Genomic DNA, 24,648 nt, shown 5'->3' on the forward strand with positions numbered 1-24,648 from the left:
AATAATGTTTGCTTTAAAAATATACATATACTGCACAGTACTTCCTGCAGACAGTACATAAAAGGACATAGATATTAGTGATGCAAGTACTACGTGAGGTGAACCTAAGTTTTATCTATATGCATTGAAACATGATGATGATTGTAGCCTGCAGCAACAGCAAATAAAAGAATTTCTTCAAACAGCAGGGGAAAGCTCTCCAGAGAAGAGAGATGAAAGTGCATTATATTTTCAAAAGTGCATCTTGCATGCTGCTGTCTTTTTACAAATCCACACAGAGAAAAGTGCAAACCAGAAACAGCGTATTTGTGCTTTTTACAGTCTTTTTTCTGTTTCATTCATGCAGTTCACTGGCATAGCACGGTAGCAGCAAATTCTTCCAATTACAGTTTTTCCATTAGCCCTGTGTGCATTTTTTTGGGATGGGTTTTTTTATGAATGATAAAATACTTAATTGTTTCACAACTGATTTTAAAAAAAAGAAGTCATTTCTCCTGCTTATTACTACTAGCTCTCAGAGAGATGGACAAAGTGTCTAGCAAACAGACTAATGTGAGAAACAAGGTGGAGGAGGAAAATCCTTCCCTAGACCAACTTCTGTTGGTGAGAGAAAAGCTTTCCAGCTACACAGCGCTCTTCTTCAGGTCTGGGAAGAAGAAGAAGAGAGCTCTGCGTACTCAAAAGCTTGTCTCCCTCACCAACAGAAGTTGGTCCAATAAAAGATATATTCTGGCACTCACCCTTGTTTCTAATATCCTGGGACCAATACTGCACAGACTAATGTGACTCAGTTAACAATCTCCTTTGTTATGAAAAGGCAGGAGAATGATGTATCAGTTCATTAGTACATGGAAGAAAAACCTTCCAAATATATTGAATCACAAAGCAACTTAAAAGAACGTCAGATATACTGGCCTTCTCAGAGCAGGGCCGCCCAGAGGGGGGCAGGAGGGCAATTTTCCCAGGCACACACCGCGGAGCCCCCCCCCAGTTTTTTTTGGGGCCCTCAGTTCCGGTTGGGAGCCCCGCACATGACTGGCGCAGGCCCCACCGGGACCGGCGGACGAGTGGACCTGCAGCAGGGCTGGGCGTCCGCGCGGCGCTGCTCGCTCGGCTGGGATGACTGGGGGCAGGGGGGGCACGGCGGGCGGCACCGGCGCCACGACCGCGGCACGGCCGCCGCCGGCACGCGTCCCCCGCCCCGCATGCCTGCCCGCGAGCTCAACAACCGCGCCACCGCCGCCAGCAAACCCGCAGGCGGCGCGCTGGAGCCGGCCTTCCGCCCCAGGCGCGCCGGCCGCCCCCCCGCCCCCCCCGCCCCCCCTGGGCGGCCCTGTCTCAGAGTGGGACATTATTCAAATAATATAGTATCAAACCCAGAATGCTTTTACAAGAAACTCACAGGCAGGGACTGTGTCAAAATAGGAGAGAGGGGTATATGATTTCCACTCCTCATTATGACTCTGAGGCCTGGTCTACACTACGCGTTTAAACCGAATTTAGCAGCGTTATACCGATTTAACCCTGCACCCGTCCACACAATGAGGCCCTTTATATCAATATAAAGGGCTCTTTAAACCGGTTTCTGTTCTCCTCCCCGAGAGGAGTAGCGCTGAAATCGGTATTGCCATGTCGGATTAGGGTTAGTGTGGCCGCAAATCGATGGTATTGGCCTCTGGGAGCTATCCCACAGTGCACCATTGTGACCGCTCTGGAAAGCCATCTGAACTCGGATGCACTGGCCAAGTAGACAGGAAAAGCCCCGCGAACTTTTGAATATCATTTCCTGTTTGCCCAGCATGGAGCTCTGATCAGCATGGGTGGCGATGCAGTCCCAAATCCAAAAAGAGCTCCAGCATGGACCGTACGGGAGATACTGGATCTGATCGCTGTATGGGGAGACAAATCTGTTGTGTATCACAGCTCCGTTACAGAAGACGAAATGACAAAGCATTTGAAAAAATCTCCAGGCTATGATAGACAGAGACCACAGCAGGGAGTCAGCACAGTGCTGCGTGACAAGCGTAACAGAAAGCCAAAGAATCAAATGGACGCTCATGGAGGGATGGAGGGGGGGGGAAATGAGGACTCCAGCTATCCCACAGTCCCCGCAGTCTCCGAAAAGCATTTGCATTCTTTTGGGCTCCAAGTGCCTGAAGGGTCAAAAACATTTTTCCGGGTGTTTCAGGGTGTATGTCGTCAATTTACACCCTTCCCCCCCCCCCCAAAGAAAAGGGAAAAAAATCGTTTCTCACCTTTTTTTAATGTCACCCTATGTCTACTGCATGGTGCTGGTAGACGGGGTGCTGGAGCGCTAAACAGCAGCATCCTCTCCCCTCCCCTCCCCGGTGGCAGACAGTACAGTACAAAAGGACTGGTATCCGTCCTCGTCATCAGCCCTTGAGCGCTCCTGGCTGGCCTCGGTGAGGTCGGCCGGGGGCGCCTGGGTAAAAATAGGAATGACTCCTGGTCATTCCCAGCAGATGGTACAGAACGGCTGGTAACCGTCCTCATCATAGCAACTGGGGGCTGAGCTCCATCAGCCCCTGCCCTTCATGTGTAAAGAAAAGATTCTGTACTGCCTGGACTATCATAGCAGCGGAAGGCTTCCTCCCCCTCATTTTACCTCACTAAAAAGTCTGTGTTTCTTATTCCTGCATTCTTTATTACTTCATCACACAAATGGGGGGACACTGCCACGGTAGCCCAGGAGGGTTGGGGGAGGAGGGAAGCAACGGGTGGGGTTGTTGCAGGGGCACCCCCTGTGAATGGCATGCAGCTCATCATTTCTGCGGGATCTCTGGGGCTCTGACCCGGAGCGGCTGTGCTCTCTGGTTCTCTAGTACACTTGCCCCATATTCTAGGCTGGACTGACTATTTTTAGACAAAACATAGGAAGGGAATGACCCAGGGAGTCATTCCCATTTTTGCCTATGCACCCCTGGCCGACCTCAGCAAGGCCAGCCAGGAGCACCCATGATAGCAGCAGACAGTACAGAACGACTGATAACCATCTCATCGCCAATTTACAATGGCAGACGGTGCAATATGACTGGTAACCATCTCTGCTATTTTGCAAAGGCAAATGAATGCTGCTGTATAGCAGTGCAGTACCGCGTCTGTCAGCAGCATCCAGTACACATACGGTGACAGTGACAAAAGGCAAAACGGGCTCCATGATTGCCATGCTACGGCGTCTGCCAGGGCAATCCAGGGAAAAAGGGCACGAAATGATTGTCTGCCGTTGCTTTCCCGGAGGAAGGAGTGAGTGACGACATTTACCCAGAATCACCCGCGACACTGTTTTTGCATTGGGATCTCATCCCAGAATTCCAATGGGCAGGGGAGACTGCGGGAACTATGGGATAGCTACCCACAGTGCAACGCTCCGGAAATCGACACTAGCCTCGGTACATGGACGCACACCGCCGAATTAATGTGCTTAGTGTGGCCGCGTGCACTCAACTTTATACAATCTGTTTTACAAAACTGGTTTATGTAAAATCGGAATAATCCCATAGTGTAGACATACCCTGAGGTGGTTAGAGCCTGAAGAGATACATTACCGAAAAAAGCAGGTTTTAGATAAAATTTCAGTCAGCATTCCGTGCAGATGATGCTGGGGTTATTGTATGTGGTTTAATGCTTATATATCATTGCACTAGCACTTGATGCACAGGTTGTAAGCATTCTGGTTCAACAAATATCATCCACAAGTTTTGCTCCATTAATCCCACGATAGGTTACTCTACTAGGTCGAACCAAGACTCCATGGTTTGTCTTACAGGTGAAGTAGCGCTTGTCACTCACAGATCCATCATTCTTTCCCTTGGCACTTCTGAGTTCAAGTCCAAGCCATATCCCTGGTGCAAAGTCAGTAGGGCCAATGTACCTAATTGTGCCCATCTCATTCGAGCTGGTTAGAAGGACCTGAGAACCCTCATGTAGTTTCACAGGTCCCTCAGTGTTAGTCGTAGTGGTGCTGCTCCAACTACGCCGCAGCATCGAGCTTCTAGATCTAGTTAGAGAAAGAAATTAGGCTTCTTTCAGTGAGCACACAAGCAAATTTTTTTCTTATGATTATCTTATGCACTGACATGTTTTTGAAAGGCATTTTAATTTATCGTTTTAATAGATTACTTCAGATCCCATGTCAACAGTAGGATGAATATGCAGTTATTTACAAATAGGGACAGCACATCATAACATATTGAAAATCAGTTCCCCTTTCATGTACCTAATATTAAGATCAACCTTTTCTTTATAATAGACAATGGTATCACTAAGAGAGTGGCATGAACAAACTGCTGTGCTTATGAACAGGTTAGCCCAGTGGTCCCCAAACTTTTTCGTCTGGCAGGTGCCAGACGACGAACCACGGAGGACAGTGGCGGCGGACGAGCATCCACCAAAATGCCGCCAAGCGGCAATATCAATAGGCGTCACCGCCGAAATACTGCCGACAAGCAGCGTCATCCAGAGGCGTCGCCGCTGAAATGCCGCCGATTTCACTGGATGACGCTGCTTGTCGGTGGCATTTCGGCGGATGCTCGACTGTCGGCCAGTACGCGGGCACACTTAGACGCCCTGGCAGGCACCATGGCACCTGCAGGCACTGCGTTGGGGACCCCTGGGTTAGCCAAATGAAGTTGTGACATAGCAGGACCAGCCAGTATTAATGGGTCAAAACTGTGTTATAACTGAAACATAGCAGATAGCACAGGCTGGTTACAGAAAGTGCTGAACTTAACACATACAATATTGAATTGTGTAAAACACCATAATTACTTGGAATAATGAATGAACTACTTGAACAGAACACAAATTCTCCACTGAATCCAGTGAGGTACCCTTCCTGAAGAGAATTCTCCTTCTCAAATACAAATGTCCCCATATTCTTTTTTCCTTATGCAAGTCTAAGCATCATATGGCAACAGAGATCAGAAAGCTCAGTGTGCAAAAACTGAATAGTTAATACACTGAGAAATTTGGCTCTGTCCACAATGGTTAGCCACAAATGAATTTAAATGGTGCATAGCCATAGTGCTTTGCAATGCAGAACCAGGACTTAAACTCCCTGAAAACTATGTTTCAACAAAAGCTACGTGATCAAATGTGCAAAATGACAGCCCACTCTGCATTTATACCCCCACATGAGAAACAGATCATTTTCATTTGGATGCTGGACAGACACACACAATGAAAGATAATAAAATCCATTGCAAAAATCCATAATCTAAGTGTCAATGAATCTAATTATATACAGCCAAGAAGAAAATAGATTCCATGTTAAAAATATCAGATTGCTTCAAATATACCAGGTTAATCTAAAGTAACAAGTCAAGCAAAAATGTGAAATGCCACCAGGGAAAGAGGACAGAATGCAATTTTTTTCCATGTTCGGTATATTTCTTTTAAGCTATAGTTTGTCAACTGGAGTTGGAAGAGTTCACAGTTGAAACTTTCACTCCCTGTTCTATTTTGGTGGCACGAGATTCAAGGACAAGCACAAGCGGTTCACTTCGTCTAGGACTGGCCCTGCAGTTGTTCCCTCTCAGCCAGAACTCAGAGGGAGTTTTGTCTGAGAGAAGACTGCAAGAACTGGTCCTGTGCATTAATGGAAATTACAGAAGTCAATCGAAAGGAACCCACACCATTCAATGCAGTTACCTGCATGTGTCAAGAGAAGGAAGTTCTGGGCTTTCTTCCAGTGATTCTAAACCACAGCTGCCCAGTTTTGCACAGTTAATACATATTTAAACAAACACTCACTTGACAAAGGAGTTTCTCCTGTTTATCTCCTTCTGTGAAGATGCAGAAGTTGTACTTAAACTTCGTCTAAAACCTACAGGAGAAAGTGAATAAATAAGGTGACTAAGCTACTTGATTTAAAAATAAAACGTGCACAACCGCTTTCTTTGCTCCCATCTCGTTTGCTAAGCACCCTCCCCACCACTCCAAACTACAGTTGCTTGGGAAATGGTAAGTATTTTGTTGTGAAAAATTCCATAAAAATCAAGAAATGTTCAAGAATTTTGAGAAGGAAGAGGAACAAGGGGCAGGTAAAAATAAATGTTTCAAAATTTTGAAACAACTTCCACAAAAAAATGTTTAGAAAAAATGCCAATTTTTCATAAATAATTCACTAGCTCTGTATCAAACCCAAATTATCTGTGAATCATCCCTATTCTGATCTTCTCAACAATCCCTTCTGTGCCTGAACCACTGCCCAGTGTTTTGTTTTCTTTTTGTATTAGATGGTAAAATTTTTGGTAAGAAATTTAATCATCATCAGTAAAAAGTACTATGGTAGCAATTGAGCGCAGGGCCCTATCATGCCAAGCACTGTAGAAATACATATTACGGCACAGTTCCTGCCCCAAAGAGCTTACAGCGTAAACAGATGCAGAAAGAGGGGAAGTTTACTTGCCCAAGGGCACACAGCAGGTCTGGGGCCATGACAGGAAAATAACTCCTGGCTCCTGAGTCCCAGCCTAGCACCCTATCCGGTGGGCCAAGGTGCCTTGTATTTTATATAATAAAATTGAGTGCATAAAGAGTACACAGAGCTTTACAAAACAACTTTTTAAGTCAACAGTAGACAAAGGGGGAAATATCCATTTATTGCAGTAAGTCCATTCCGAAGCCAGGGTTTTGTTTTGGTTTTTAGTACAAGCAAAAACCCCAGTATGTATAAATAGGGACCAAAGGAACTGTTCAAGGAAGTAAATTCATTTTTATTCACTGGATTGATGGGTTACATTCTGATACCTGATGCAATTATTTCCTCCATTTCTGCAATTGAAGGAACTGATAGCATGTCAGTCTCCTAACGCCAATCCTGCTTGCAAACAGTGACTGGACAGTCAATGTCAGTAAAGGAGGGAGAAGTCAAATAGCAATGCATCTTGGGGCATCTGGGTTGCTCTAAAATCTGTTTTGCTTTGGTCATTCAAAGAACCTGGGTGGCATGTCCAGGAAGCTGCAATTTCTGGAAATGTTCTACAGGCTATCCAAACAAAACCAGACCCACGTCTCAGATTCTTACCTGGGAAAGAATGATTCATTTTACCTGTTGAAACTTCTGTGAGGGAGTCTAAGGAACCTGTTAACCTAAAGTGAGATAACGGGTTAAGTCTCACAAATTAAAATTGGTTAATTTCAACTTTAAGAAATATATTGCTGGGCTATTTTGGCTAAAGATCGGTTGCAAGGTTTTTCAAATACTTAATATGTTGGATTAATTTAGGGTTGAGTCCTCCCCACCATGCTGGTTAAATTTTCATCCTAAATAGACTGAGCTTTTAGTTGCCCACAAGTCAGTAAATGCAGAGTTCAGAGTCCCACAGAGGCCTTACTTCTGCCTTGTATACATTACTACAGAAAGTCTTTTGTCAACAGACAGCTAGTAATATAAAATGTTGCATGTGTGTATCTAAGGATACAGAAAAGGTGCAGTATGCTCAAGATTAAGAAAACTCAGAGGAGACATCTTAAGTCTTACTGAAGGTGCACGATGAAAGTTTGCCTGAGAGCATATGCAGCAACAGAAAATGCTAATATATACATATATATAAATATATATATATATATATATATAAACACACACACACACCCCCACACCCCTAAAGGCTAAAGATAGAGTGCGGATTCCTCTGCGTGTTATAACACAACAGTAGAAATGGGGAAACTATGCATCATCTTTTATGCTGTGGGGCATCGTTCTGTCATTGTCTGCCATACTAGAAGACTGGAGGAGAAGAAAAAGAGGAAGTGGAGAAGAGCATGGGTATGTCAGTCACAGGCATTGTACTCATCCACCTAACACATGGCTAGCGAGCACAGGGTTCTCTCTCGTATTCCTTACCCCAAGCCCCATGGTAGTGGCTGTGATCCAACTGGTGAGATCTATATCCACCAGGAAGCTATGTAGCATCCACAGGCAGAATCCTTGTACTTGAATTCTGCTCACAGTATCAGGATTTGGCCCTAAAAATGAGAGCTTTCAAAAGCACCTACTGAATTAGAATCCCTAAATTTAATCACTTGATATAGAGGCAGTGGGATTTAATGAAATATTTTTAGATTTGTGAGGTTGCTGAAACAGCCACCTGGGTATGCTTCCTGTTTATATAGCACTGGTACTGAGACATACTAGTACTCTTTCAGCAACCTAGTCTCGGAACGAAGGGGATCTACCACCTATCCAGCAGCAGGAATAATTGTTTTTCCTCTTTAGTTCATTCAGAATTTTATTTCCCATTGGAGAGGAAGTGAGAAAATGTTTTGTGACACAGACATAAAACAATATCATACTCACCTCTGCACTCTGGTTGGTGGGGCAAATATGCCATATCTGGGGAGACAACTGAAGTACTGGACCCCTCCAACTGAACCATCATTCTTGCCGTGAGGTTTGTTCAGTTCAATGCCACACCAAAAGCCTACAGTCGGAATTTGGAATTTCAATATTACTTTTACCCAGGGGTAATATTAAAATTTTGTATTTAAAATAGTTAACAGATGCTCAAGTTGTTGTGCATATGACTAATTTATACATAACAACCTGTGTATTAACCAAACCCGAGACAGGATTTCCCTGACCCAAAAGCGATCTCATTACGTCAAATCAAAATGTATGCCACCACCAACATACAGAAGAAAAATAAGAACAGTTAACTAAATTATATTAAAATACACTGAGATACGAATGCTCTATTCAAAATAGCCCTAGAAATACTGTTGATTACTCAAAACTTGCATCTATTTTAAGAAAAATGGCCTATTTTTAGCAAAAAACAGAAAAGATAAAAAGCTTTGCATCTTATTTAAGTGAATTTAAGGCTACTGAAAACAGCAGATTGACAAAGCTGTACTGGCAATTTCTCTGCACTTATGCCTCAATCCTGATCTCAAATTACCACTACTAAAATTCAAATGTCACTCAGTGCTCATTCAGTCCTTTTCCCTCTCTAAAATCAGAAGTAATTATTACCAATTGCAAAGTAGATTTTATGATGCAAATACAAATGTGTAAGGAACTGAGATTGGCCAGCAATTCATTTTACACAGGCTACTGAACAGCCATCAGATGGTAATAAGTTTGATCACTACCAACCCGTGATAAGTGTCAGCTGATTATGCAAAGATAAGAAATTCTGTATCCTATCAGCAATCCTTATGCTGTCCGGTCCCAAAAGACTCAAAATTAAATTCAAGTAATTTGGTGCTGAGGCTACAGGTTTAAGGGCAATACTAATTATCAGATGAAGAAATAAGAACAGTGACCTATGAATTAGAAGTGATCAATATATCAAAAGTTCCTTCTTTCCTGTCCACCAAAGGCAGGAGAGACAAAACTATATGAAAAAGATCTGCATTGCCACCAAAAATAAACCAGGGGGGGAGGGAGGGTGTCACGTTTTTGACAATTGCTCAGAAAGCAGAGTTCTGTATCGTTGCCTACTTTTTGCCATTTTAAAATATGGCTGTTTCAAAGGCAAAGAGTTGCAATGATGAAATTTTCTTTAAAAAAAACAAAACAAAAAAACCTTACATGGTGACCACACGCTAGTCAGGAAATCCATTCCCACCAGACAAGTTAAATACAGGAACATAACCATTTGAGAATAATAGACTATCGAATCTATATTACTCAATCAAGTTAGAGAATAATGACAGCTTAAATAGGGATTGCTTCACATAACATACTCCTTGAGATGATGCATGTGGCTTGTGCCTGCCGATATTTCATTGTGACATTTTATCTTAAGCAATTTTTTTAAAATATTGATACCACCAAGTGTCAAGACAGGGTATTGCCACTTTAAATGGAACCCCACTTGCTTGAGATTTAAACTACTGGAGGTACAAATATACCAGTCACCCTAAGTGCAGACATTGGGTAATGGAACCTTTTTTGCCTCAACCTTATGGTTATGTTCTAGGCAGCAGTTTGGATTATGAAAGAGCTCAAAAATGACAGGAGAGCATAAGAATAATTTGGCTGGAAAGGATACATTTTCAGAAGTTATAGTTCCTATGGTTTCAGAACAACCCACCTCCCTCTGAAGACACTTAACTATGTAATACTGGGGGGAATTTCCAGCACGTAAATTCTCTAGTTATCGGTAACTTCATCAAGCATAAAAATACAAAAACCGGTCCTGAGAAGTAACTGAAATCAAACAAAAACTCTGAAAAAGCTCAATATATCACCATGACACGTCTAAAAAGTGAAGAGCACTAAATGTTCTAGCAGAGCTTCAGTAACGCAAGACATCAGTGTGGCCAAAAACAGCTGCATATAAAAAGAAAGGTGAGCCGTGTAGCCCTAAGGATTAATCTGCTGGTCTGTATAAATGTCTTTCTTATGAATTTAAGTATTTGATGTAATAGGCTTATAGATTTATATTAAGAATAAGTGGCTGTAATGCAAGAGACCTACAGGTCAAACATCCTGTATGACGCTAAGGCAACTTTAGCACATTTTGGGACCCTTACTCAGAAAAGTGATAATAGACAAAATACCTACGCAGATGTCTGGAGACCTTTAACTGAACCAACAACAATAAAGGGTAGAAAAAGAGGATTTTTGCCCACAAATCTAACAAGTACACCACAAACGCATACATACCTGTCATTCATATGCACATACATCCTGGCCTATGGGGCAAATGTACCCTAACATTTCCGTGGGGGAAAGATGAAATTTGGGCATAGGAGGAAGGATTTCCGACTAATGCTCTATAAAAAGGTGAGACAGCTCACCATTAGACAGGCAATTCTACCCATCTATCTGCTCCTGTCTACTGTCCATTGCTTCCACCTTCATCTACGTATCGATGTTACCCATCGACGACGGCTATTAACTATTAATAGGCTGTAGTATTATTTCTTTTCAAAACTGTAAGTGAAAAGGAATTTAATCTCCCTTATATTTTTATTTTAGTTAAAGCATTTAGCATATATAGAGTTAAATTAGAACGCAAACAACTTTGCAGTAACTTCCTCTGCCAGAGGTGTGAAAACGTCCAAGGTGCTGCTGCACCAGAGTGTGAGTATCAATTAAGTCTGCAGCTTATAACAGTGTACTGTCATAAATATATCTCTTAAAGAACTGTGATATTTGTAACTCTGTAATCCTGAACTGTTTTAACATTTGCTTACCACTTCATTGATTTTAATAAAAGGTCTTTATGACTATATTTGTCTCAGTATAAGCTCCTGTCATAACCCTGAAGTTCCTTTTATAAAATCTGCGAAGCCTGATTCAGGACGAACTTTATCTTCTGATCAAACATATTGGTGAGCCAAACCCATACAAATTAATATCCAATAATTATTATTAATATTATTAATTAAAGATTAATCAAATAAAATTAAATTAAGTGGATAAATTACATCAACACTACTAACACACCCAAATCAGGCTACAGCCGCCTTAAGAAAATGAATGGTATTATTACTGTACTTTCTGAGAAAGACTACAATGTCAAGTGGCAGTCACAATGTAAAGTACTGTACCATCTTCTCCATTACTCTAGGCAGCTCCATGTCAAAGTCAAATATTCAATTATAATAAAGTGAAATTGAGGTAGAACTCTTAAATTGTTGGATTTCTATTTTAAATAATAAGGTCCAAACATTTATCTTGTTCCTAGGACATTACTCTGATTTTACAATGTATTTTAAGAACAAATAAAATACCTGGTGCAAACTTTGTTGTCCCATAGAATCTAACAGTGCCAGTTCTCTGCCCTACCACTAGCACTTTGTCTCCGAGCTGAATTTCTCCTTCATCAAAAGGGTTTTTTCTTGTAGATGGAGAAGCATTATTCAGTCCTGTTTAATGAAGGGAAAAACTGAAATTAGGAAAGCAGCAGTTTTGAAATGCAAAGAGGAGTACATCATGAGGTCTCAGCAGAGAGTCAGCCAACCGACCGGTCAAATATTCATATATGCTCTTAATGCAAGGCCCTGTTCCACACACACTGCTTAGATAAAACATTCCTTTGCTTCAATGGGTATTCAGTCTAATTAAAAAATGCTGGATTTAAGGTTTACTTGGTCGTTAGAAATTGCAATAATATAGTCTGAAGTGCAGTGCATCTGTAAGTGAGACTAAGAACAGCACCTTCTGCCGCAAATTTTCTAATAGTAAAAGTGTTACAAAAATAGAAAACTTGAGTTTAAGGACTAACTATCTGACAAGTGCCTCCTCTAAGTTATCACCCCAAGTAGTGACAAAGTAAAAGCAAGTACATTTATACGAATATTTGACCAAACAGTTAACTGACCTGCCATCCCTATTTCCAGCCTGTGAAGGTGTTCTTTAATAATACAACAGATACAGTACCAGCACTGCTTTTAGATGAGGTAGAAGCTACTTTAGGCACTGCCTTTTTATTGCTGTTAGTTGAGTTCCATTTCTTGGGATGATTCTGTTTGCTCTCTAAAGAGGCAGTGGAAGAGGAAGAACTGCTGGATCCAAGGAAAGCTGACAGAGGTAATGCAAATAATTATCCAGAGATGGTATGCAGGAAAGGACAAGTCAGCTGAAGCAAACAAGCATGTATGATACAGAAGAACCTCATTAATTTACAAAGCAAGCAAAGGAGCAACCAATTAAAAGGCAAAGTTGATACTTCGCAGCACAAACTTTATCCATTTATTTTCACGCCAGTAGATAATTTTTAGGTATTTATAATACTTCTTGATGTGCTGGTAAATACTCTAGCATACAGTTGTTAAACGAATGAAGAATTAGTAATATGAGCCCTCATCACCTCACTGTCAATATCCACTTTATCAAATGGTTGATGAGAAGAAGTAGGGAAAGTGACATTTTTGTGGGCGAGTAATGGTGTGTAGACTAGTGACTAATGTATGCATTATATACTGTATTACTATTCAAATCCTTATGATCAAAGAAGAATGGGAGATAAATCGCTTATCTCCATTTATGAACATATTCAATAAGATTGGTCTTGTTTTAACTTTTGCTTTTAGCTCTCTCTTCTTTTCTGCTCAAAAGTAACACCAGGTATGTCTGCACCTCAAGCTGGAGATATAATTCCCAGCTCACGGAGGCGTACTCATGCTAGCTCTGATTATACGTGGGGCAGCCCCTGACACTGAGGCTACACACTATTTTTAGTATGTTAGTTTGATCAGAGCTAGCCTGAGTATGTCTCCTCAAGCTGGAAATGATCCCACCAGCTCAAAGTGTAGATGTACCAACTGACTGTGGAGCAAGATTTTACCCTCTTTGTGCCTCAGTTTTCCTATCTATGAAGTTGGAGATAATGCTGCTTATCTGACTCTCAGGGCTGTTGTGAGGCTCTACTCATTCAGTGTTTGAGATCCCCACATGGTTGGAGCTAGGACAGATTCAGTATTCATATCACTAAATCCTCTATCTTGGCAGGGGTAATGGGGAGAGGGTAAGTAAAAAATATGAAGTGCATCTGTTGTGAGTCAGAGCACAGATTAAAGAATGGGGTACCTAAGGAAAGAGTACAAGAATCCAAAGGCTCCAAAGTTAAGATATTGGTGGTCTCAACATGAACTAAAAAAAGTACACCTCTACCTCGATATAACGCTGTCCTGGGGAGCCAAAAAAATCTTACCACGTTATAGGTGAAACCATGTTATATTGAACTTGCTTTGATCCACTGGAGTGCGCAGCCCCGTCGCACCGGAGCACTGCTTTACCGTGTTATATCCAAATTTGTGTTATATCGAGGTAGCGGTGTATAAAAATAGTGGTTCTGAGTGTGTAAAAGTAACATTCCAAGCTCAAGATTTTAAAAAGTAGATGCCTAAAGTCCATATTTAGGCACCCAATTAGGTAGCCCAATTTTCGAAAATGCTGAGTACTAAGCACCTCTGACTGAAGTCAGAAGTGGCTGGGTTTTCAGCACTTTTTGAAAATTAAGCCAGTTATTTAGGTGCCTCATTGGGGATATGGATGCCTAAAGTTAGGCTCCTACATCTTGAAACCCTGTATCTAACTAGAAACTGTTCATGAACTGAAACTTTTGGGATTAAAAAAAAAAATGATGTTTTTCTCAAGAAAAAAATACACTCAGTCAGATGAAGAGTAGTTTTCTGTTTTGTTTTAAATAACTGTATATACTCAAAATCTTCAAAGGCGAATAGTAATATAATATACCTCTACCCTGATATAACGCGGTCCTCAGGAGCCAAAAAATCTCACCGCCTTATAGGTGAAACTGCGTTTTATCGGGTTTGGTCTGGTATGGCGTACTGGTACGCTGTGGCGGACTGGACCAGCTTCCCCGGAGGTGATTTAAAGGCCCCGGTGCTCCAGCTGCTGCGGGGAGCCCCGGGCCCTTTAAATCACTGCTGGAGCTCCAGCAGCGGGGCCCAGGGCTCCCTACAGCAGCTGGAGCCTCTGGCCCTTTAAATCACCGCCCGAGCCTGGCTGCCAGAGCCCCAGCAGGGATTTAAAGGGCCCGGTGCTCCAGCTGCTGTGGGGAGCTCTGGTCTCTTTAAATCACCGCCGGAGCTCTGGCAGCGGGGCTCGGGTGGTGCTTTAAAGGGCCTGGGGCTCCCCGCTGCTTTACCGTGTTCTATCTGAATTTGTGTTATATCGGGGTAGAGGTGTACATGTTCAACTTGAGAAACCTTAGAGGGGGTTGGATTTTTATAAAGTGCTGAGCATCCAAATCAGACCCCTTTGCGTTTTCAAGTTGAGCACCCAAAAACTGAAGCATCATAAGTCACTAGCCAATTATAAACCTACAGATCATTAGAGACTGGATTCTAATTTAAAAAGTTAAAATAATATTTTTAAAGATTTAAAATGTTTTTTAAATGATTACCTCACAGAAGACTAATCTAAAAATGCTGTTACACCATTATAATTTTCTACTCAACACTCAAACATACAAGTAATAAAAGGGTCAAAATTCTGATACTTGTTGAACATAGTTCCAATTGGAATACATGCAGCCAGCAGCAGGAACACAGGGGGAAAGAGCCACCAAAACCTACAAAAAGGCTGTTCTACAGACGATCTGCAACATGACGGGGTTTTCTTAGACAGCACCTAAGGCTTAGGGGGCGGGGCTGGGCTCCAGGGTTATACATATATCTGCCATGCCATGCTGCTCTGGCAGCCGGCCATATGACTCAGACTAAGACCTAAAGGGACCATCATGATTAAAGCTCATTTTAGTCATGGGTATTTTTAGTAAAAGTCATGGACAGGTGACAGGCAGTAAACAAAAATTCACAGCCTGTGACCTGTCCATGACTTTTACTATATACCCCTAACTAAAATTTGAGCCAGGGGGCTGCAGGTGTGTGGGGAGGGGGTGTGTGGCGGCCCAGTGGGCACTGCAGGTGTTGTGCAGCCCAGGACTCCCACTGGTGCTGTGGGGTGAAGGTTGGCGGAGCTGGCAGGCTCCCTACCCGGACCGACATGGGTCCCCAAAAGCGGCTGGCATGTCCCTGCAGCTCCTAAAGGGAGGGAAAGCCAGGGAGTTACTGTGCGCTGTTACTGCCACGAACCCTGGCTCTGCAGCTCCCATTGGCCGAGAACAGCAGCCAATGGGAGCTGTGGAGGTGGTGCCTGCCACCCTCAGCCTCCTCCCACACCCAAACTACTACTGCTGCTGCTGGGGGAGGTGAGGCAGTGGCCCAAGACTGCCCCAGCAGCGGCCCATGCAGCTGGCCCCCAGAATCTGTGACTTCCATGACGGACACAAAGCCTTAATCATGATGATCTAGTCTGACCTCATGCACATCACAGGCCACAGCCTCACTCACTTCAGTAATAGGCCCATAGCTTCTGGCTGAGTTACTGAAGGCCTCAAATCTTGATCTGAAGACTTCACATTATAGAGAATCCACCATTCACTCTACTTCAAACAAGCAAATGACCCAGACCCCACACTGCAGAGGTAGGCAAAAAAAAAAAAATGAACAAACCAACCCAGGGTCTCTGACAACCTGACTGGGGGTACAATTCCTTCCCAATGCCCAAGATGGCGATTAGACCCCAAGCATATGGGCAAGACCCACCAGACAGACAGGTGGGAGATAATTCTCTGTAGTAACTCAGAACCCTCCCTATCTAGTGTCCGATCTCCAGTAACTGGAGATATTTGCTACTAGCAGTCGCGATGGGCCATATGCCATTGTAAGCAAACTCATTAAGCTCAGCCTCCAAAAAAGTTAGGTTTTTTGCCCCCAGTCCTCCCTTTGAAAGACTGATCCAGAACTTCACTCCTCTGATGGTTAGAAACCTTTGTTTAATTTTAAGCCTAAACTTACTGATTGCCAGTTTATATCCATTTGTTCTTCTGCCAGTATCAGCTCTTAACTTAAAACAACTCCGCCCCTTGCTAGTGATTATCTACTTGGTGTATTTAGAGAGAGGAACCATATCTCCCTTCAGCCTTTGTTTTGTTAGGCCTAACAAGCCAACCTCCTTGTCTCTTCTCATAAAGGTAGGTTCTCCATTCCTCTGATCACCCTCGTAGTCCTTCTCTGCACCTGTTCCAGTTTGAATTCATCTTTCTTGAACATGGGACATCAGAAATGCACTCACTATTCCAGATGAGGTCTCACCAGTGCGCTGTATAAGGGTACTAACTCTTCCCTAGCTCTACTGGGAATACCTCGCTTGACTCATCCTAGGACTGCATTAGCCTTTTTCACAACGGCATCAAATTGGTCCCATTCAGATTAATCCTGCTCCTAGCAGACTGGTGTACAAGGCTGCTTGGAACTAGAATGCAGGTCTACATTAGCACTGCTTTTGCAGCATATTTGAGTGCCTGTGAAGAGGGGTAGGGGAAGGAAGAGATATGCGATACTTCCTTTGCCCTACCCAGAATTGGCCCAAAATGAATCAACAAGAGGAATTTAGTTACCTTCTTTACCAGGCATAATTTTCATTCCTTCTTCAGTAGCCAAAAAGGTGGATTCAGAACTACTGTCTTTTTTTAATGTAGCTAAGCCTAGGATACAAAAAAAGACAAAAAACAAATAGGGTCAACAAATATCCTGGCAATTAACAATTAATAATTTTACAGAAAAATCCACATATGCAAACAGATACAGTACTGGGTTTGTAGATCACTGAACAGACGATTAAACCTCCAAGTCCATCATTTCAATCCAACTGTTCTACATACATACTATAGACACTAGTAATCTTTACAGAAGAGTGAGATATCTAGTATTTAGAACAGAGGTCAGCAACCTTTCAGAAGTGGTGTGCCGAGTCTTCACTTATTCACTTTAACTTAAGGTTTCGCATTCCAGTAATACATTTTAATATTTTTTAGAAGGTCTCTCTCTATAAGTCTATATTATATAATTAAACTATTGTTGTATGTAAAGTAAACAAGGTTTTCAAAATGTTTAAGAAGCTTAATTTAAAAATAAATTAAAATGCTGATCTTACGCCGCTGGCCCACTCAGCCCGCTGCCGGCCTGGGGTTCCGTTCACCTAGTTTGGCAGTGGGCTGAGTGGGGCCTGCAGGACCCTGGCTGGTAAGGGGCCAGCAGCTGGGACCCCAGACCAGCAGCAGACTGAGCAGGGCTGGCGGACGGAACCCCAGACCGGGGGTGCAGGTGGGAATGTGGGAGGTGGGGGTGCAGGAGCTCCCGTTTAGTGCTCAGGGTGGGGGGTGGGGATGGGGAGGTGGGGGGGAGGGTGCAAGAGTCAAGGCCTGGGGTGTGGGGCTGGGTATGTGTGGGGTACAGGAGTCAGAGCGGGGCTGGAGATGTGTGAGGGGGTGCAGGAATCAGGGTGTGGGATAGCTGGGTATGTGTGGGAGGTGCAGAAGTCAGGGCTGGGTGTGTGGAGGGGGTGCAGGGGTCAGGGCAGAGGGCTGGGTGCGGGTGGGGGTCAGGGCAGAGGGCTGGAGTGCTCGGCTCGTGCGGGTGCTCCCAGCACTCTGCCATGAGCGTCTCACGGCAGGGGGCTGGAGGGGATATGTCCGATTCCACCCCTTTCCCCAGGGCCCCATCTGTCCCTACCTCTTCTCTGCCTCCTCCCCAGAGCAGCGAGCAGGCTGCGGCTCCGCTCCCCCTCCCCCTCGCAAGGGCAATCAGCTAATCGGTGCAAGGAAGGAGAGGAGGAGGGGCAGGAAAGCAGCACGCTGGGGGAAGAAGTGGGGAAGGGGGAAGTTTGGCTGCTGGCAGGACCAAGCTTCGGCCTCCTGCCCCTGCAGGAGAGAGCGGTGGGCGGAGGGGCTGAGTGGGGCCGGGACCCTGGCAGGCAGCAGCGTGCCATTAAAAATCGGCTCGCGTGCCGTCTTTGGCACGCGTGCCGCAGGTTGCCGACCCCGGATTTAGAACACGGTACTGGGAAAATAAGGATTTATGTCCTAATCTGATACTAGTTTCCTGTGTCACCACTGGCAAGCCACAACTTCTCTGTGCTCTCTCCCATCCCTCTCTTCACCCATCTTTGAAATGGGGCCAAGGTCTGCCTAAATTACAGGTTTCAGGATGCTTATTTAGTACTTGTAAAATGCAAGTCTTCAAATATGAGTACTACAAAACCACAGTATTTTTATATAAAACTTCTAGTTGTAAAATAATTTACCAATCCTATTAAACCACTGACACTTAAAAAACACTCCAAAGCAATCAAGCCATCTTATAAACAAATTGCTTGCCAAATGTTTATATTGAAACAATCTGTGTTAATACAAGTGAACAAAAAATCCTTTAAAATCACAAACTTCTGATTTCTTTAAACACACTCAAAACTGAACATTTTTGTTTTTACTATTGGAATAAGACTACCAACTGTTAAATCTATAATTTCTGTGTATGCATGTATTTATACAAATCTGAGTTTCAACCCCATAACTTTTGGTTTCAAGCCTACGAAAATGGATTGAATATGCCAATATTAATCTAATTAAAGAGCCTATTACACTACATAGCAACAATGTAATAACATATGCCTGAACTAATATTGCTGCTTAAATACATGCTTCATGGACAAGTTATTTTGTATTCATGAGTGGCTGTCTGCCACGACTAGGCAAGGAGAACAAAACCTTCAGGCAATTTTGCTAGTACTAGTGATGAGGGCAAAGTGGATTTTTTATTTAATTACATTTATTGGCTTAGCCCAGGTGATATATTATTTTGGTACTTATTTATGACTGTATTCTATTTTAAGGTGTTTTATATTTCAGCCTTAAGAGTCAGGCGTGTGAGAACATTGTTCATGGCCAGAGATCTGTTTTATAACAGAAAATCTTTGATTAGTCCACGTACTTATTGTGATCAGGTGACCATTACTGATGAAATCTAATGGACTATTTAAAGAGCAAATATTTTTACCACAAATATCAAAAGTACAAATAAAAAAAGCATTAAAAATATCTAAATACAATATTAAAAGTAAAGTTTGACAGAACTCTGCAGTCTATCTACAATGTTTACAGAAGATGTACTAATGATTTTGCATGGTCTGTAACACACATAATTTACTGGTGGTTACGACATTGAAGAAATTTACTCCAGTAATGCAAGTAAATGTTTCAGAAGAAAGCTCTGTATTTGCAACTTGATCCTTCCATCCTCGCAAGTGAATCCACCAGGCACATTAAGATAAATGAGCCCTTTGGCATAAGAATATCTTACAATGGCAGCTTACCGCATACTGCTTACACATGTAAGCCTAGTGGGTGTACCATATATAACTTACTCTGATTTTTACTTAAAGCAAATGTCAAATTTTTGGATTTATAAAGATGGCTAGGCACAGCTATGTCAAAAAACAAGTTCATCACAAACTGTTGTCACGAATGCATTGCCTCAGAGGAAAACAATCATTTTCCATTTTAATCAAGATCTTTTGAAAATAAATCATAGCTCAATCTTAAACAGCTGTCTTATGGCTCACAATACTATGAGTGGACCAAACAGCCAAAATAAAGAATGTTTTATAGAAAGAGAGAGCTTAGGCTACCCACTTTACAGTTTTGCAAACAAATGTAATTCTTTTACTGAAGTGTAGCATTTTATGCAAGATGTCAGTTTTTCCACATCATATTAAACTGCCTGGATGTTAAGTTAATTGTCTAAGTTGATATGATTAGGACAAGGCATTTCAAAAAAAGATGAGCTTCGTGGAGCATGTCATTTTTCAGATCAAATCGTAACCATGCAACTTATACTGTACAAATGGCCCATTTCTAGCAAAGGTCAGACAGAGAACTTCAGGAAGTTTGAAGTATGTCAGTGTGTAGAAAATTGCAGATGTTCAATTATTTTTAATGGTCACAGAGCAGCACGTCTACCACACAGACATGACAGCGAGAGTCAAATGACTTTTGCAAGTTATCCCAAATCACTGCCAAAAAAGTGTATTCCACCATCCCATCATGTAGTCTGTATATGCTGCATATTTTACAGTTTAAAAAGGAATGTTTTAGAGGATTTAAATAATTTTGTAGGAATATATGTACACCCCTCCACCTGTAAAGTCATGCTGCTTTATTATAAAGGGTCCAACTGGACAGGACTGAGAGAGAGGGGAAATTATAAAACAATACATTTAATAGCATTATTTTTACATCATTTAATCAAGATCAGGGCCATTTGTATGCACTAGGCACTGTACAAACACATAAGAGAGTCCCTGCTCGAGAGAGCTTAGAAGCTGAATTGACAAGAAAGGCAAAGGGTGGAGGAAAAGAAATATTATCTTGACTTTACAGATGGGGACCTGAGGCACAGAGAGAGTAAGTGATTTGCCTAAACTAAGGTCACACAGGAGGTCTGTGGCAGAACCAGGAATTAAACCCAGATCTCCTAAGCCCCCACCCACGGACTTAAACACAAGAATATCTATCCCCTCCAGATGTATTCTTTGTTTCTCAGGTGAACTAATTCATTGCCTTGACATATAACGTAGTTATTAAAATAGCTTCTAATTATTTTTGCCAGAAGGGTTTTTATTGGAGAAACTGGTGTTAATACTTCTTACAATATTTTAATACTTATATACAGCTGCATATAAATTAGCATTTAAATTTGTTTTCCTCAATAGTTTGACAGCCTGCTGATCAATCCAAATAAAATTTACGTAATTAAAGCAAAGCGATTTTAGACATTTACAGATATCATCTCCAATCCGAAACAGCTTTAAAAGCTTCAGAGTATGTGCTATGGTAAACCTTTCCCAAACAGTATATCAATATGTAATGTTAGATCCCCGGGTATATTATACCACCAAAATGACCATTCACTGAGAACAGAACCTTTAGTCACTCTACAGATTCCCCTGGCTCAGCCCTAGAAAAAGACATAGCAATTGTCTTACCAGAATTGGGCAACGGTGTAACTAGTCCCATATCTTACCTTCCAGCAATCAATTTTACATAATGCTGCAGGGGACCGTAAAAAGGCCTAACACACCAGTGCTATAGTACAAGGACATACCATATGGTAGAACATTAATTGTTACTGTGATTGAGCCACAGGGCCTGATCCTGAGCAATAAGCACCTGCAGTTTAAAGTTATTTCAATGGGAGTGACAGATGCTCAACACCTCTCAGCACCAACAACTTAATTATGCCTTCTCATTAACTGAATAAATGTCATACTACTTTCTTATTCCAAGAGGATGAATTAACTACAAGCTAGGATTTTAACATAAAGATATGCAAAATTACCATCTGATTTTTGGAGAGACTAGCTTTATAAAAAAAGAAATATTTACCAGTATTCACTTTTGAAGTTATGTGCGTTACATCAATTTTCTTGGACTTGACCAAAGTAGATCGTGTGGAAGGACTTCTGACAAAATTCTTCTTGTGATCTGAAGCCTTACTTATTTTAGAAAGAGGTGCAAAGATACCTGGAGAATAAAAAAAAAAAAAAAAAAAAAGAGTTGCATCTCTTTCTGTATGCAGTATGTCAACCAGGAGAAGCAGTAATGCAGAAAAAAAATCTAGCTATTCTCTCTTAGGTTACTCTGTTTAACAAAGTATCTCAATTAATGGATTGTTATACTCATAGCTGGTGAGGTGGGGAAGTAATATTCCTCTTTTATGGATGGGAAAGTCACTTACTCTATCCTGTGCCTCAGTGCTCTGCTCAGCATCACAAAGAATGCTTGTGGCTAAGCTGGAAACTGAGGTAGAACATCCCTCAGCACAAGCTCCTGCATCATCTCACAGATGGAAATGAAATGCCAAGCAAATTTACACCACAGACACCTCAATTTGACAAACAAAGAAGGGAGACTACATCACATTCCTTTGATGGAGAGAATTTTTAAGAAGAATATATGAATGCTCAAACAAATCTCTTTCAAAGTGGAAGGCCAAGTAAGCTATGAGAGAAAATGTCAAATAGAAAAGAAACAATTACACTATGGCTGTGAGAAAAGCCAATAACCAATAAAGACGGCAAAACTGGAAAGATACTACATTGCAGTTTCAAGGAAGTAATCAGAAATGGCTTCTTCTGCAACATTTAGAACTGATAAAGTTAGGAGCAGTTAAAGAAATTTACAAAATAGAAAAATCTGGGACAATCGATTTGTATTTATTGACCCAAGACGCCTCATCTAATCAAACCACTATTTTTCTTTTCTTTTTTTTTTTAATTAAGATTTCAAAGTATCTGTAAAACATCTAGAAAATAAAGTTTTACCACATCTTGGTGCACACTTGAAGTACTGGACTTTTCCAACACTTCCGTCATTCTTTCCTTCTGGTTCATCCAGCTCTACACCAGCCCATTGCCCACTGGCAAATTCTGTTGTGCCACAAAATCTTAATGTACCAACCTAAAGAAAAGAATTAACACAGAATGACTTTGTGAATAATAAATAAATACCATGTCCATTAGATATGAGGTAAAATAGTAAGTCATCTCCAGATCCATGATCACTATACAGATTGCCACTTTCACATTCCTCTGCCTTCCTTGAGGGCAGAGATCCTTTTCCTTCAAGAATGCCAGCCAGTAAGAGACAGGGCTAAGTCACCTGAGATTGAACAAAAGCAGCATTTATTGGCAGTTATCACAATAGAAAGAAGTCACAAACAACATGTACCATTAGACAATGACATCACTTCAGCAAAGTGCTTCAGTGCACGTCTTACTGAGCAGGTTCATTCATTTTGACTTCAAAGGGTAACTCACCCACTTAAAGTCAGGCACATACTTAAGTATCCTGAAGAATACAGGCCTCTACCGGATGAGGAAGGGAGATTATAAAATAAAACAAAACACCACATTCAGACTACCCCTAAAATTTAAAGATAAGCTGCAAAGGAATTTATTCTCAAAGAGCCTATGACCTTTATTCCTTCTTGCCAATGCAAAAATAAAGCCTGAAAAGTTTTGTTTTCTTTTTTTCTTTTCTTTTAAATATTTATCTAGATCCTGTTTTTTTTTAAAAAGGATCAGGAGCACTGAGACGGTCTTCTCTGATTTTGCCAATGGACTTCTTCTGGTCTAAGCTCACATGCCTTAATTTAAGGAGTGGGATGCAGAATCATTAACAAAGATGTCCTTTCTCCCAACAGTTTTAGACAGTGGATTTAAATCAGTTTTAGAACTTAGGGTTTGTTAGTCTTACTAAAATAAAAAAATCTCCCTCTTTCAATTACTCAGCTTTCAGTCTTTTGTGGTGCTCGTTTATCACTATAATTTCAAGAGCAGATATGGCGTTGGGGTAGAGGGGAAGGGAGTGTTAAAATTAGAAATTCAACAAACAGAAGCTTCCCCCACCCCCTTTTTCTAAAATGTATTTAAACAGAACCATTCAGACCAACCTTCTTTATATATATATCAGAAAGCAGCAATAAAGGGGGAGAGCCTCCTTCCTCTCTCCCCCCGTTTTATCTGTCCCTTTTAAATTTGACTATTATAGGATTACTTAATCCAGAGGTCCCCAAACTGTGTGGTATGCCCCCTTAGAGGGAAGTGGAGGAAGTGGGGGGCATGACTGAGGTCCAGACCCACCCTCACGGGGAGCTGGGGAGGGAGGGACACACAGCAGCTGCCCCTCACCCCATCCCTGCCCCCAGCTGTGGCCCCAGCCTCAGCCTCCTTACTCTTGTCCGTGTCCCCCCCTCCCAGAGCCACGACCCCGCTCCCAGCCCTGGGTGCAGGCCTGACAGGGGCAAATGGGGGGTGTGAAATAAAAAGTTTGGGGACCATTGACAATCTATATCCATAAACTCTGGCCTCTGGCAGCCTATCGGAGGTGCACCTCTTTAGTCGCATCTTTTCAGACTAAAGGGCTCCAAGTCTAGAAAACTCCATCCACATAGAGAGTGAAAGTGTTACAGTTTACAGAAGATGTTCAGTGCTCTAGTGCAATGTCAAAATAAAAACTAGCATTCTATGTATGTAACTGAAATCAGTAAAAATTTCTTTCTTCTTGTTCTGAGCTTTTATTGACTTGCAGCTTGAGTATTTTTGATGGCTGTTATTTTCTTCTTCGCTTTCACTGTGTAATGGTTTCTGGCTAAACAACTTTCAGATGTTAATTATCTTGTCAGAACAAGCAGTTTCTTGTATATATTTCAGTTAGCATGCCTTTTGTATAGCTAATGATTGTGTCACCTTTCCTGACCCAATTTCAATAACATGTCAAATGCAGATTCAAAATGGAAGCT

At 41.9% G+C, this 24,648-nt stretch overlaps 1 protein-coding gene across 5 annotated transcripts in view; it reads right to left on the reverse strand.

Annotated features, from left to right (window-relative positions):
• Nucleotides 1–3,620: 3,620 nt before the first annotated feature.
• CLIP4 (CAP-Gly domain containing linker protein family member 4) overlaps nucleotides 3,621–24,648 on the reverse strand; it is a 48,473-nt gene continuing 27,445 nt past the window's right edge. For 4 of the 5 annotated variants that reach the window (XM_039530095.1, XM_039530098.1, XM_039530097.1 and 1 more), the window contains exons 9-17: nucleotides 22,670–22,805; nucleotides 21,732–21,869; nucleotides 16,908–16,994; nucleotides 12,359–12,499; nucleotides 11,710–11,844; nucleotides 8,321–8,444; nucleotides 7,049–7,113; nucleotides 5,773–5,845; nucleotides 3,621–4,018 (exon numbers count right to left, since the gene is read on the reverse strand). In XM_039530095.1, coding sequence (XP_039386029.1) covers nucleotides 3,697–4,018; nucleotides 5,773–5,845; nucleotides 7,049–7,113; nucleotides 8,321–8,444; nucleotides 11,710–11,844; nucleotides 12,359–12,499; nucleotides 16,908–16,994; nucleotides 21,732–21,869; nucleotides 22,670–22,805 — 1,221 coding nt within the window. In that variant the 3' untranslated portion in view covers nucleotides 3,621–3,696. The remainder of the gene's footprint in view (nucleotides 4,019–5,772; nucleotides 5,846–7,048; nucleotides 7,114–8,320; nucleotides 8,445–11,709; nucleotides 11,845–12,358; nucleotides 12,500–16,907; nucleotides 16,995–21,731; nucleotides 21,870–22,669; nucleotides 22,806–24,648) is intronic. The other variant, XM_039530099.1, reaches the window with a different exon arrangement.

This window comes from Mauremys reevesii, linkage group 3, assembly GCF_016161935.1.
Source record: "Mauremys reevesii isolate NIE-2019 linkage group 3, ASM1616193v1, whole genome shotgun sequence".
NCBI classification, from domain to species: Eukaryota; Metazoa; Chordata; order Testudines; family Geoemydidae; genus Mauremys; species Mauremys reevesii.